At 42.6% G+C, this 14,501-nt stretch overlaps 1 protein-coding gene across 2 annotated transcripts in view; it reads right to left on the bottom strand.

Moving 5' to 3' along the window:
- LOC143805558 (actin-binding protein WASF3-like) overlaps window positions 1-14,501 on the bottom strand; it is a 121,607-nt gene that overhangs the window by 75,548 nt on the left and 31,558 nt on the right. For both annotated transcript variants that reach the window (XM_077285053.1, XM_077285052.1), the window contains exon 2: window positions 9,464-9,638. In XM_077285053.1, the coding sequence (XP_077141168.1) occupies window positions 9,464-9,596 (133 nt within the window). In that variant the 5' untranslated portion in view covers window positions 9,597-9,638. The remainder of the gene's footprint in view (window positions 1-9,463; window positions 9,639-14,501) is intronic.

Below are 14,501 nucleotides of genomic sequence, written 5' to 3'. Positions count from 1 at the left end.
AAGGCGATCCCGGAGTGTTTTGTCACAGTAGTTACAAGAGAGACATGGAGCACTGAAAGCAACAGGAGTTCAGTGCAGATATAGCTTGAAGTAGACAAGTGAGCATAAGAAACATAAATCAAACTGATTCAGGCCTAGAAAAAATAGCCTAAAATTGGATTATTAAACATATAGGGTAAGTAAAGGCTATAGGATGTGACGGTAGGAAGTTTTCACAAGCAATTTATTAATAAGGAAGGACATGAGGCACTTATAGAAGGTAAGTCAGTCCAAAAAGGCAGGACAGCCAAGGTGGTGGGCACGGTCACGGCGTTGCAACCCAGAACCCCGGGGAGGAGAGAAGTGGGGGGGAGAAAACATTTGAAGCAATGGATGTCTATACAGGTGAAAAATGGTTACCTGGGGGGATTAAGACCACCCGAATGGGATGAAAACTCAATCCAGGGAAGAAAAAAGAGTTATGAAACTTCTCGTGTGAACGATTTTCCCAACTAGAAAGTTCTTCCAAGCGAAATAAGTCTTGGACCTTTGAGGTCCATTTTTTCAGCGTTGGGGAAGCCGATTGCCTCCAATGTGTAGAGATTAAATGTTTAGCAGCTGCAACTAGTAAGGGAAGCAGTTCATGTTTCCCTGGATTAAAAGTTGTGGAAGGGAGGGAAAGCAAAACATCCTGGGGAGTCAGGTCTCGTGACGCTCTGAGAATTATTATATGAAAATTCGGCTAACGGCAGCAACTCCAACCAATCATACTGGAGATGGCTGACATAGCATCTTAGATATTGTTCCAGCGTCTGGTTGGTACGCTCAGTCTGACCATTTGTCTGGGGATGGTAGGCAGAAGAGAGACAGACATTAATATTGAGTGCAGAGCAAAACCCCTTCCAGAATCTTGAAGTGAACTGTACTCCACTGTCAGAGATGATCTCATCCGGAACCCCATGCAACCGAAAGACATTCTGTATAACCAAGTTCACTGTATCTTTAGCTGAGGGGAGGCCGGTGCATGGAACAAAATGAGCAGCTTTAGTCAGGCGATCAACTACCAACATGATTGTATTCATGCCCCCCGATGTAGGCAGCTCCACAATAAAGTCCTATGATATAGACCCCGAAGGGCAGGACGGAACAGGTAATGGTTGTAGAAGACCCGTAGGTGCCACATGAGGAGTCTTGTAACGGGCACATACCTCGCAAGAGAGAACATAGTCCTTGGTATCCTTCAGGCAAGTTGGCCACCAGAAGAATCAGCTCAGGAACTCTTGTGTCTTCTGTACCCCCCTGTGACCAGCCAACTTGGAGTCATGTACCAACTTGAGGACCTGCAGACGGACGACCTCAGGGACATAGATACGTTGATCTCTGAACCACATGCCACCCTTAAAGACAAGATTAATATCCGCAGGTGGGTTGGCCAGAAATACATCACCGTCATAGGCCTCCCTGCACTCCTTCCACAAGTCCTGATCGTGGATAACTCCGATTAAATTGGCATCAGATAGAATGGTCTTGGACGGGGCTCTGGGTACGGAATCCGCAGCATGGATTCGGGATAAAGCATCAGCCTTCCCATTACGAGAACCTGGACGGTACGAGATAACAAAGATAAATTGATTTAAAAATAAGTTCCAACGAGCCTGACGAGGAGAAAGACATCTAGCGGATCTAAGGAACTCTAAATTGCAATGGTCAGTTAGCACTATGATCTGTTGTGCAGCTCCTTGCAGATGATGCCTCCATTCTTTGAAAGCCGCAATAATAGCCAGCAATTCCTTGTCTCCCACGTCGTAATTCTTCTCTGCTGAGGTTAGTCTACGGGAAAAGAAAGCACAAGGATATAGCAGACCCTTCTCTCCAGTTCTTTGGGAGAGAATAGCCCCCAAAGCATTATCAGAAGCTTCCACCTCCACAATGAAAGGAAGTGTTGGATCTGGGTGTATCAACAGTGGTGCTAATGTGAAACAGATCTTAAGCTGATCAAAAGCTTCTTGAGCCTGTGATGACCACTTAAAGGGCTTTTCCTTCTTTGTCAAGGAAGTAATGGGACGGACAATATCCGAAAAATTTAGAATGAAGCGTCTGTAGAAATTTGCAAAACCAATAAAACGTTGGACCTCCTTAACGTTCTTGGGTACCGGCCAGTCAAGGATAGCCTGAATCTTACCAGATTCCATGTTCAGCCCCTGGGGAGAGATGATATAACCTAAGAACTGTATCTCAGAACGATGGAACTCGCATTTCTCCGGCTTGATATACAGATGGTTCTCTTTCAGATGTCTTAAAACAGCTTTGACATGTTCTTCATGTTCCTGTAGAGAGTCAGAAAAAATTAGAATATCGTCCAAATAGATCACCACAAACTGGTCCAACAAATCTCTGAAAATGTCATTAGCAAGGTGTTGAAACGTTGCAGGGGCATTACAAAGCCCGAAGGGCATCACGAGATATTCAAAGTGTCCATACCGGCATCGGAATGCTGTCTTCCACTCATCCCCTGGACGAATACGCACCAAATTATAAGCCCCACAAAGATCCAGTTTAGAGAGCACCTTAGCATGGTGGACTCTTTCCAGTAATTCGGGAATCAGAGGCAAAGGGTAACGGTTTCATATGTTAACCTTATTGAGTTCCCGATAGTCAACACAGGGTCTCAGGGTCCCATCCTTCTTTTTTACAAAAAAGATAGGTGCCCCTGCTGGTGAGGAAGAAGGACGTATGAAGCCTTTGGCCAGATTTTCAGCAATATACTCCTTTAAGGATTGAAGCTCAGGTGCCGCCAAAGGGTATACGTTACCAAAAGGAATAGCTGCCCCAGGAAGCAGCTCAATGGGACAGTCATAATGCCTGTGTGGAGGAAGCTGATCTGCATTCTTCTTGTCACAGATGTCAGAGAGCTCTTTATATGCTGGAGGTAAAGAAAATATCTGTACATGTGGTTCCATAGCCGTGGACTCAGGGACAGCTTCTGTTAACGCTGAGTTGCTCCTTGTTGGAAAGATAATCTCCTTGGTCTCCCAGTTGATAATTGCGTTCTGAGAACGCAACCAAGGAATGCCTAAAATCACAGGAAAATGAGGAGAAGAAATTAGCAAGAAAAAAAGTTGCTCCTGATGATTAGGCTCCAACAAAATTTCAAGGGGTACGGTCTCCTGATCCACAGGCCCAGAGATTAAAGGTGACCCATCCACTGTTTCCATGGTAATTGGAGAGGCTCTTTGCTGAATTTCAATACCATGTTCCTTGGCAAATGCGATATCCATGAAATTGCCACCTGCACCTGAGTCAATCATAGCTGCACTGGAAATCCACTGTCCTGAACACAGGATCTTAATAGGGAGAGAACAGTGAGAGTTCTTCTCCTTCAGCTCCTTGGGGGGTGAAGTCATAGAAAGTGAATGGAATACAGCGTTTAAAGGCAGGCTACATTCAGAGATGTCAGATTCATCATCACAGTTGTCATACTCCCCTACTGCTGCTAGCACCTTGTTAGGCCGTCTAAGACACTTAGGACAATTGATCAAGAAGTGGTCAGACTGGCCACAGTAGAAACATAGACTTTCACGAAGGCGATGCTCCCGGCGCTCATTAATCTCGCGCCTCTGAATGGAATCAATTTGCATTGGCACCTCCTCCACCTCCCGAGAGGTTTTACCTGCAGGCTCTTTGGAAGGAAGGGAAAAGTTAGAAATACGGTTATATGCAGCCTACTCAGTAAGGCGAATGCTGTATAAATGTCTCTAGCTCTTGTGGTGACTCAGAGCGAGCTAGTTCATCTTTTATAATACTAGACAGACCCCTTTTCAAAATAGGCAATTGTGCATAACTGTCCCAATTGGTATCTACCGCTAATCTCCTGAATTCAGTGGCATACTCAATAACAGAACGTTTAGCCTGGCGTAAAGACAATAAAGCAGATTCAGCGGTTGCACGGCGATTAGGGTCATCAAACATTAATGCCATAGCGGCCAAGAAATCATCCAAGTTATTTAACCGTGGTTCACGAGACTCAATCATCGGATTCGCCCAGGCGAGTGCTCGTGAGGTCAGAAGCATTATTACACACAATACTTTGGATCTATCAGTAGGAAAACGGTCAGCATGCACATCAAAATATAGCATACATTGATTCACAAAGCCACGAAATTTGTCGCGATCACCATTAAATCTGAATGGGGGCAACTTAGGTGGGCTAGCTGGTGGCAGTTGCCCAGAGGGTAAAGTCACTTGTGCAGCTATTTGTGTGCTTATGTCTTTTAAAAGCCCGTCCATACTGGGACTCTATGCCAGCAAGTTTGTTTTCCTGGGCTGCCATGCGGTTGCTTAAGTCCTGCAAAGTTTGTCCAAAAACTTGTTGATTGTGTTCAAAGCTTCCAAACTTCTTTTGCAGACCTTCCACATCTTTCTGCAGTGATCTAATTATGGAAAACACCTTCTCTAATCTGCTTTCTGCAGTCATTGTTCCAGCAGTCTCCTTTTTTTTATGGCTAGAGTATCCTGTAATAATTATAGGGGATAACTCAGGAGACTCTTTGCGTGGAACAAGACAACTACAGGACACAGTTTTATAAGTGGTAAAGTCTATATCATCACACGGTGATTCAAACAGGTGCAGAGAGAAACTCAAGTCCACAACACTTGGTGTAAATATTAAACACAGCTTAGCAGTCTATAGGAAACTTCAGAGGAAAATGCAATCAAGCAGAAAGTCTATGAAGCAGAGTTATTCTTGAGGATACTTGACACGAATAAATCTTTGTCTTAGTCCAAACACAGATAGATAAGCTTATAAGGCAGTTCAAATCATATCTTAGCTCAACCAGGGAGGCCTGGTTAATAGTCTCAGGTTTTTGCAGAGCAGAAACAGCTTACATGTCCAGCAAATGCAGATGGAAGTAAACATGAGCAGCAGATGAAGGAGGATTACTGGAAACTGGTGTATGCAGCAGGAACTCAGAGCAGAGTAGCAGGATCACCACACAGGTTCACAGGAGCAGGTATATAGCCAGGGAGTAATCAGAGGTCAGGAGCTGGATGCAAGGCAGAATACTCTAGCACAGACTGAAGGCTGGGGTGGAGTTTTATAGCAGGAAGACACAGTGCACATGAGACCAAAGACGCCATCTTGGAAAAGGGCAGTAATGCACAAAAGGTAAAAAATGTTCAGAGTCCTGACACTCCTCTTACCTCAGCACCTCTGGTATCTCCAGTATTAGATCATTAGGCAGGGTGGACAGAAGTGTGAGCAGCCTCTTCTTACCGCAGCACTCCTGGTATCTCCAGTATTAGATCAGATAGACAGGGCAAACAGCAGCGTCATCAGCCTCTTTTTACCTCAGCACCACTGATATCTCCAGTATTAGATCAGAATTTTCCCTGGGAGCACATCTTCCTACACATGAAGGGAGAAGGGAGGAGCTTCCTACTGCACATGCTCATAAACACCTGTCCAATTAACATTCTAGGACAGCTTTCTTCAGTCTAACAAGATGGTGGTCATTTTAATATAAAATAGTGATTAGCTCACTATAGATAAAACAAGTGTGATTTGATAGAGTGTATTTAGGAATTTCTTTATAAGAATATTTTCTTTATGTATTCATTTTTTTTCAATTCCCATACAACCTACTTAGGCCAGGTGCCCACGATCCAGAACTAGCAGCGCTTTGGACCCAGAGTATGTTCGCTGCATCCAAAGTGCTGCCATCTATTGAACACGGGTGAATCCACGTGTGTTCACTGGACTGTGCGGATTTAAAGCATTCAATACATTCTATTGATGCAAATTCTCTTGTGGAGACAATTTCTCCCCAAGAGAAATTGACATGCTGCGGTCAGAAAAGCCGTGCCGCATGTCAGTCTTTGTGGGTGATCCACAGGTTTCTGTGGACACATGGGATTTCTAGAAATCCCATCCACTATTCTGTAACATTTTCTAGACTGATAGATCTCACTTAGGGTACGTTCACACAGGACTTTTTTGCTGCTTTTTTTTGCTGCTTTTTTTTATGCTAATTTTCAGCTGCTTTTTACAGTACCAGTAAAGCCTATGAGATTTCAGAAATCTCATGCACACACGTTGGTTTTTTATTTGATCAGTATTTTCTGCTTTGCTGCTTTTTTTGGACATAGGGCATGTCACTTCTTTCAGCGTTTTTGCTGCGTTTTTGCAGCGTTTTTTCACCCATTGACTTGAATGGGTGATGAAAAAAACGCTGCAAAAACGCATGTAGCATTATTTGCTGCGTTTTTTGTGCAGAAAATCATGGCCAGCAGGAAGGGATCTCACAGCCAAGAGCTTAGGGGTGTGGTTAGTGAGGTGTGAAGAGCCATTGTGAGCCATTGTGAGGTGTCCTGATTGTGATCTATTGTGAGGGAGTTCCTGGTAGTAAGGTGTGAAGAGCCATTGTGAGGTGTGAAGAGCCATTGTGAGGTGTCCTAGCAGCTGAAAATTGGCATAAAAAAGCAGCAAATATCTGCAGCAAAAATCTGCAGCAAAAATCTGCAGCAAAAAAGTCCTGTGTGAACGTACCCAAAAAACGCACCAAAAACGCACCAAAAAAACGCACCTAAATTAGCATTAAAAAAAGCAGCAAAAAAAAGCAGCAAAAAAGTCCTGTGTGAACGTACCCTTACTTTGTTTCTCATTTGTTCCAGAATTTATTTGGATCTCAGCATATCTCGCTTTTGAGGAGCCTTTGGTCTACTTCACTTTGTTAGGCAGGTCATATTTAAGTAATTTCTTGATTTAAAACAGGTTTTGGCGGTAATCTGGCCTGGGTGTGGCTAGGGTTTTTGAACACAGCTTCCCAAAGATGTGAAAAACCACAGTTAATTTATGTGTTAAGGTGGGGGGAAATCACTTTTCACTCAGGTTCCAATAGGTTTGGATTTCCTTTTCCCTTAATAATAAAAGCCTTCATTTAAAAACTGCATTTTCTGTTTACTGGTGTTATCTTTGTCTAATATTCAAATTTGTATGGTGATCTGAAACATGTAAGTGTGACGAACATGTAAAAGAATAGGAAATCAGGGTAGGGGCAAACAGTTGTGTGAAAAGGCACAACTGTACATAACTGTTTTCTGCCAGTTTCCTTGAACTACAGCTTCCACTCAAGTATACACAGCAAATCTTAGGGTTTTTCTTTTTTGTTCCATTGAGTTTTCTTATCTGCTTACCTACAAAAATCCCTCCTTTAGAACCTGCTTTTTTTCCCCCAAATACGCCCTCCATTCAATCATGAACTGATATTTCTACCTATGTAAAATAAATCAGTCACCAGATTTCACAACGTAAACTGTATATATATAACAAAAATCTCTTAGACCTGACAAGACTGTTGTACTTACTTTGAAAATCTACGTTTGAATGGACGCATGATCCTTTTTATGAAAATTAGCTTTTTGCTAGTCCATCTAGAAGTGGACTCTCAAAATTATTATTTTAATAGTAAGCGGTAAAACTTTCAAAAAAGGATTATACAACCATTCTGGGTAAAAGTAAGTTATCAGGTCTCAGTATCATCCTTACTAATATATGCGTGGTGAAATCTAGTAACATCCATTTTCCAATGTGATATCTATTTCACTTAAAAATGAATCATTAATTTTACTGCAATATGCAGCTAAAAGTGAAAAATAAAATGAAGAGCATGTCAGTTCTAAAGTCAAATTACAATAAAATGTATAGAAATCATTAAGTCGGATGCAAAAAAAAATCTTGACATATGGTCAATAAATATAGTGAAAGTGAGAACACAGTATGATGGCAGAATGGGGCATAACAAGGAGAATTACATCACTTAGTAGCAGAGCTGTACCAGACTCAGTATGAAGGCATCTATTGGACCTCCATGTTGGACCTCCATCTGTTGGACCTTAATTTTGAGATTTCAAAAGGGATTCTCCATTCTTATTTCCCTACCTTTAAGGGAACCTAAAAGATGATACTTGTTGCCGATCCACGAGCAGCATGTATTACACCATGGCTGTATGATTTCAACCATATAAGTTTAACGCTGAAATGCTGCGATGTTTCAGATAAAAACATAGTTTAAAAGCCACCAAGCTGCATAGGAGAAGGCTTCTCCATGCTGGCTGCCCTGGAATCACTGGTCTCAGCCTACAAGCACTCACAGGGAGAGACCTGTCAGTCATTGGCAGGGGGCGGAGAGAAGGCACCAGGGACCCGCCTGTCCAATGAGTCTTCCATGAGGCTCAATCCCGGGTGGCTAATCGACTGCAGCAATTCAGAGTTAACCATACCTGGTAGAAATCATTCAGCCATGATCTACTCAAAAATATTTCACGGATCCGTGCATTCTTAAACTAAGAATCTGCAAAAACCCTAGTCCATGCCCTCATCATCTCCCGCCTCGACTACTGTAACCTCCTGCTCTGTGGCCTCCCCTTGAACAATCTCGCACACCTCCAATCTATTCTAAACTCTGCTGCCCGACTAATCCACCTGTCCCCCCGCTATTCCTCGGCCTCTCCCCCCTGTCAATCCCTACACTGGCTCCCCATTACCCAAAGACTCCAGTTCAAAACCCTAACCATGACATACAAAGCCATCCACAACCTGTCTCCTCCATACATCTGTGATCTCGTCTCCCGGTACTTTCCTGCACGCAACGTCCGATCCTCACAAGATCTCCTTCTCTACTCTCCTCTTATCTCCTCTTCCCACAATCGTATACAAGATTTCTCTCGCGTATCCCTCCTACTCTGGAACTCTCTACCACAACACATCAGACTCTCACCTACCATCGAAACCTTCAAAAAGAACCTGAAGACCCACCTCTTCCGACAAGCCTACAACCTGCAGTAATCACCGATCAACCAAACCATTGCACGACCAGCTCTATCCTCGCCTACTGTATTCTCACCCATCCCTTGTAGATTGTGAGCCCTCGCGGGCAGGGTCCTCTCTCCTCCTGTACCAGTTATGACTTGTATTGTTCAAGATTATTGTACTTGTTTTTATTATGTACACCCCTCCTCACATGTAAAGCGCCATGGAATAACTGGCGCTATAATAATAATAAATAATAATAATAATCTGATGTGTGCGGCCCGTGGATTTTGCAGCATGTATCAGCTGTAAGGTTCTCTATAAGAAACAACAACAAGCCATGCTGTGTAATATTACCATGTACATATTAACAGCCAGAGATGGAACCATATTTGATATCCATATAAGCAGGAGATTTATCTCCTCAGTTTCATGGCAAGTAGATAAATCATCCTGGTCTAATGGTGTTGGATATTAGGTCTGCTAGAGGATTTGCAGGATGCGTATTTGTAATCTGGCAAGAGCTTGTGCATTATAAGCCCCATTATCCTGCAGATTACAGTATGGCGGGTAATCGAGTCAATGTATACAGACTGGCTTCTAGTGATGTTTCAAACACATAATACATATACAGAATCCTCAGATTTCCAACCTCAATAACAGATTTGCACTTACTTAGGCTACCCAGTTGTTTGATGATGGCAGCCAGGGTACTGTTTGTGACACACTCCAGCTCGCTGGTGACTCCATCCGGCACCGTCCCACGGCATAAATGCCGCGGTTCAATATTTCTCTTAACCAACGGCATTTTCTTCTTTTGGATTCAGCTGTATAGGACATCAATAGGCAACTGAAACGTAAATAGAAGACACGTGATATTTCCACCACCTGAAATAGCACATATACAAATTGATAATATTAATTCACTAATAAATGTAAAAAATACATATAGTGTCTTATAACAAAATACCCCTAAGTAACTATGCAAGAAGACAAGAACTGTTAAAAGGATTCTACCACCATGATTTTCCTATCTCAGTTATGTGGTATAGTGGCATTAGCCCTGATTACAGCGATGTGTCACTTAGTTTATTGGGTGCAGCAGTTGTGATAAAAATCACAGTTTCTCTGCTGCAAATCTAGCAGTTCTCTGAATGCTGAGCTATGGATAACCCCGCCCACATCATTGATTGGCAGCTTTCTATTTGTTCTAATCAGCAATGTGGGTGGGGTTTTACAAAGCAGGTTGACTAGGTGGCACGAGGCAGCTAGTCCTCTACTGATAATCTCCTGCTGATAAAAGATTGATTTTATTGACACAACAGCACACAGACTAATAAGTGACACATCTCTGTAATCAGAGTCTCTTTCCTAAATCATGCTGCGCTCTGATTACATATAAAAAACTTGCTGAGACTCTCCCCTTTGAAAACCTGTGATAGTTGGGAACTCTAATGGAGATTCTGTACTAGAGCCTATATGTTTGAAGCTTTGCCCCAGACAGCTGTAGAATCATTGTTGTAGAAATTATGGACTTGGCGAGATCAAGAATTGCAGGGTGCGTTTGCCCGATAAGAGGAATATCAGTGCTACTAGGAACATCGGGGAAGACCAGAGTTTTTTGAGAGACTATTACTGCTGTTATGGTTTAGCCGTAGTTTAATTTAGCTCAGGAAATTGATATTTGTTCAGTAACAGCATGCAGATTATTTAGGCCAGGCAGTAACATAGAATGTATTATTTATCATAGTATCACAGCGGAGCTGTCACTGTATTATGCTGTCCTATTTACAGTCTGCACTTCCATTAGGTTTAACTGCAGGAAATAAATGTTTGTGCCACGAGGCTAATAGCACCTAACAGAGAATACAGAGTATGTAGGCGTATTGGCCATCAATGACTGATAGTCATCGTGTATTTTTATGCCACTACTGTCAGTCCTGTTTGCTTGTAATTTAATGTAGGTAACCATAGGAAGCGCAGACTTGGCGGTTACACCGGAGCCCTGGGAGCTGTGGCTGACGTGTCAGAAGCTTACCGAGATGGTATTGGAGCATCGGAGCTTTAAGGCTCAATATAAACAGTACATGAAGCTAAACAAGACGGCACCATACACTGGATAGTAGCCGCCCTCCAATAGGGCAATTTATCTCCTAATAAAGTGAGTAGGAGCTGATCTGCGGTCCCAGGAAGGGCGATTACACAGTGTGCGGAAATGTGCTGCTCCGCTCTATTCACTGATCTGTGGGGTTCTGGATGTCCAGCTACACTGGTCTGCTATTGATAAGCTATCCTAAGGGTATGTCATCAATATGTTAACAGGGATCTGTGAGGTGAAGTGTAATTTCGGCAAAAATTCTAGGCGACTGCAGATTGCTGAATTGTGACAGTGTGTAATGAGCCCACTGTCACGATTCCCGAAGGGAAAAAGAAACTAATCAGGCTGTGACTGCAAGTATGCAAATCCTGTACTCGTAGTCATGTGACAGCCCGCTCGCGCAGGAAATAAAGGGAGGATCCTGACAGTGTGCACGTTTCACATTGTCACGATTCAAAGGATTGCAGAAGTGTATCTTGAGCCCGGAAAACCCCTAGAAGTTTGTATGCCCATCCTGTTTTCTGGATATTTGCTCTGCTTCTTTCTCTCGTTGTCTATCTGGCTTCTATCGCTCATGGAGCACACATAGGTTCCTGATAGATGTCCAGCGCACATTTCTTGAGCAGCCAGGTCAGAAGAGTCCGAAGATGAATGACCCACCCCAGCCACCTCTATCTTTGCGCATTGGATCAAAGGGTATCTAATAGATTACTAAACCCTCCTGATAAGTCAACAAAAGAGCCTCTATAATCACAGTTCATTACAGGCATCCGGATGACCACCACTAATCCAGTGTCTCAATAACTCACACAGACTGTGAATTGCAGATGTATGTAACATAAAGAGATTCTAAAATGGTCTTTTTTAAGCCAGCTTGGACACAACATAATAACCATTTCAGACTTTTACATTTTCCTTGGCCAATCCACCATACGACATAGACAGAACAAGTTCTTTGAGCTTTTCCATCATTGTGCTTTTTTTGCCATCTTTATAGTATAAGTAATAAGGTCAGTGTCCACTAGATGGAGCTGCAGCAGCATAAATCAGTTTAGCTACCCAGACATCTGGTGTATACATTTGTCACAGTCACTGCAACATTGACAGATTTGTGTTTTACTATGTCTTTGTCATGCACTGAATAATGTATATATACCCTTATTCATAATCATATAATTTATCCACATGGACCAAACAGTGACTACTGCTCCCTCTAAATATCCGGCCCGCGATGTCCTTTTCTCCGATGGTTTACGGTACCCTCGATGTCCTCTTCTGCAGTACCCGAGCATGTTTTCCCGGCTGTAGGACCTTTCATTATTTATTTACATTTTGCGCACGCAGTATTCACCACTGAATGCTATGGTACATGCAATGAAGAATTACGTCCTGACGCTAGCCAGTGCCAGCATCAAAATGCACATTGTGGGCAGGGTCAGTGCGTTTCGCCCTCCAATCCCACCGATGATGACGACAGCAGCCCCAGCGTCTCCTGTGATGAATAGATGAGCAGCTGCTAAAATGCCATTAGACAGAAAGCAGCAAATAGGTATTTGAAGCTGCTGGTGCCTCTGGAGTCCCACAAACCTCAAGGTGTGGGATCCTCCAGTGGCTTGCAGATGTGCATAATCCTATTATTCAGCCACTCCTAACACTACTCACAAGCAGAAAAAAGTTGCAGTGGGCCCAGACATACATGAAGACAAATTTTAAAACAGTCTTATTTACTGATGAGTGTCGAGCAACCCTGGATGTTCCAGATGGATGGAGTAGTGGATGGTTGGTGGATGGCCACCATGTCCCAACAAGGCTGGTAAATCAAGGAGGACAGAGTCCTGTTTTGGGCTGAAATAACCCTGAAGGTGTAAAAATGACCTCAGCAAAGTATATAGAGATTCTGACTGGCTACTCTCTTCCGTAGTGCAAAATGAAGAACAGTGCCACCTGTAGCAAAATCATCTTTATGCATGACAATCTCCATCTCATGTGCTAAAGAATACCTCTGAGTCATTGGCTATGGGCATAAATGGAGAGAAACTCATGGTGTGGCAACCATCTTCCCCTGACCTCAACCCTATAGAGAACCTTTGGAGTATCATGAAGCAAAAGATCTATGAGGGTGGGAGGCAGAAACTCTCCAAAAACTCACAAGTTCAATGGATGCAAGAATTGCGAAGGTGATATCAGAGTAGGGTCCTATGTAAAAGAAATGGTTCCAGCCATCACATTAGTGGTAAATTAATGGTTTGACCAAATATACCAGGATACATTTCAAGTTGATCATTTAGTACGGCCTGTGACTGATGTTCTAAATATACAAATGGCCCTTGGCAGAAAAAAGGTTCCTCACCCTTGTGCAACTGTGCAATTTGGTAAGGAAACCCCAGTCGGGGTTGTGGTTTTACTAAATAAGCAGGAAAACATTCCCAGAACAGAAAAAAAGTGTATTCATGTGCCCATCAACCCCAGTGTGCCTAAGTGATCAAATGATCAAAGGTTCAAGTCCCTTAGGTCTGATTCAGTCATCCAAGAATGATGTGCTGTACGTTATGTGTTTTTCACGGATATATCATGTACCTATATTATTCTATCGAGCGGTTCATACAGTATGTTGGATGTTGGTGTATTTTTGCAGACTGATCGCTCCTCAAAAAAAAATCACAGAGACATGTCTGATTTTGTTCTGAGTCACAGATAAAATGTACGCTTACAACAAGTCTATCGGCCTGTTAGAACTGACAGATGTTTTGTAATGTATTTTTTAATCAGTGAAAACCATTGATGAAACACTGATGGTAAAAACTGACACTGACCAAAGACTGATGAAAATCAGATGAAAAACATTAAAGACACTTAGACCACAATTTACATACAAATGAGGGATGCCAGAATGAATGAAGCCTTAAATGTGCTGTCAGAAAGCAACAGTGAATTTCTTACTACATGGCTATTTAATCTGATAAGCTAACCACTGTTCTAATGTACTTTAATTAAAAATTCAATTAAAAATGTCCTACTGTTCCCTCTCTAACTTTCTGTGTGTTTTTTTACTTTTATTTCTGATGGCGATTCAATTGACTCTCCTAGTGTGCATTAGGTATTTTCAAAAGGATCGTCATCAGGGATCTGGGGCTGCTGCTATTTCCTTTGCTGTCCTGAAAAAAGTGTCATTAGAGGTAGCTCTGCAGTCACTTCCCACAGCTTTCCAAGGGGCAATGTTTTTCCTTGCAGAGACAGACATGTCAAGCCTGACATGCCAAGGTGAGGAGACTTTTAAGCCTTGCAATGCTCCTCTGGGAAATATGCAAATTATCACATCAGAGAGGAAGAGAACTAGAACTCTAGTGCCACCTATTGGAAATAGAAATCCAAAATGTCAACATCTACCCTTTGTTTTGGTTTTTATCTGAAGTCATGTGGCAAGGCTCGTTGGAGAGTCGATATTGACTTTTAGGATTGCTACTTTCTATGGTGGCACTAGAGTTCTAGTCCTCTTTCTCTCCAAAGAGACAATTTGCATATTTCCCACGGCTTTGTAACTGTCATCCCCTGATGACATCTGTTTCAGTAGAGGAGATGGAGAAGTGTCTGCAACTTCCATCACATTGACACACT

The sequence above is a fragment of the Ranitomeya variabilis genome, chromosome 2, assembly GCF_051348905.1.
Source record: "Ranitomeya variabilis isolate aRanVar5 chromosome 2, aRanVar5.hap1, whole genome shotgun sequence".
In the NCBI taxonomy this organism is placed as follows: domain Eukaryota; kingdom Metazoa; phylum Chordata; class Amphibia; order Anura; family Dendrobatidae; genus Ranitomeya; species Ranitomeya variabilis.
The sequence above is the reverse complement of the archived record's forward strand: the minus strand, read 5'-3'. Positions and strand labels throughout refer to the sequence as shown.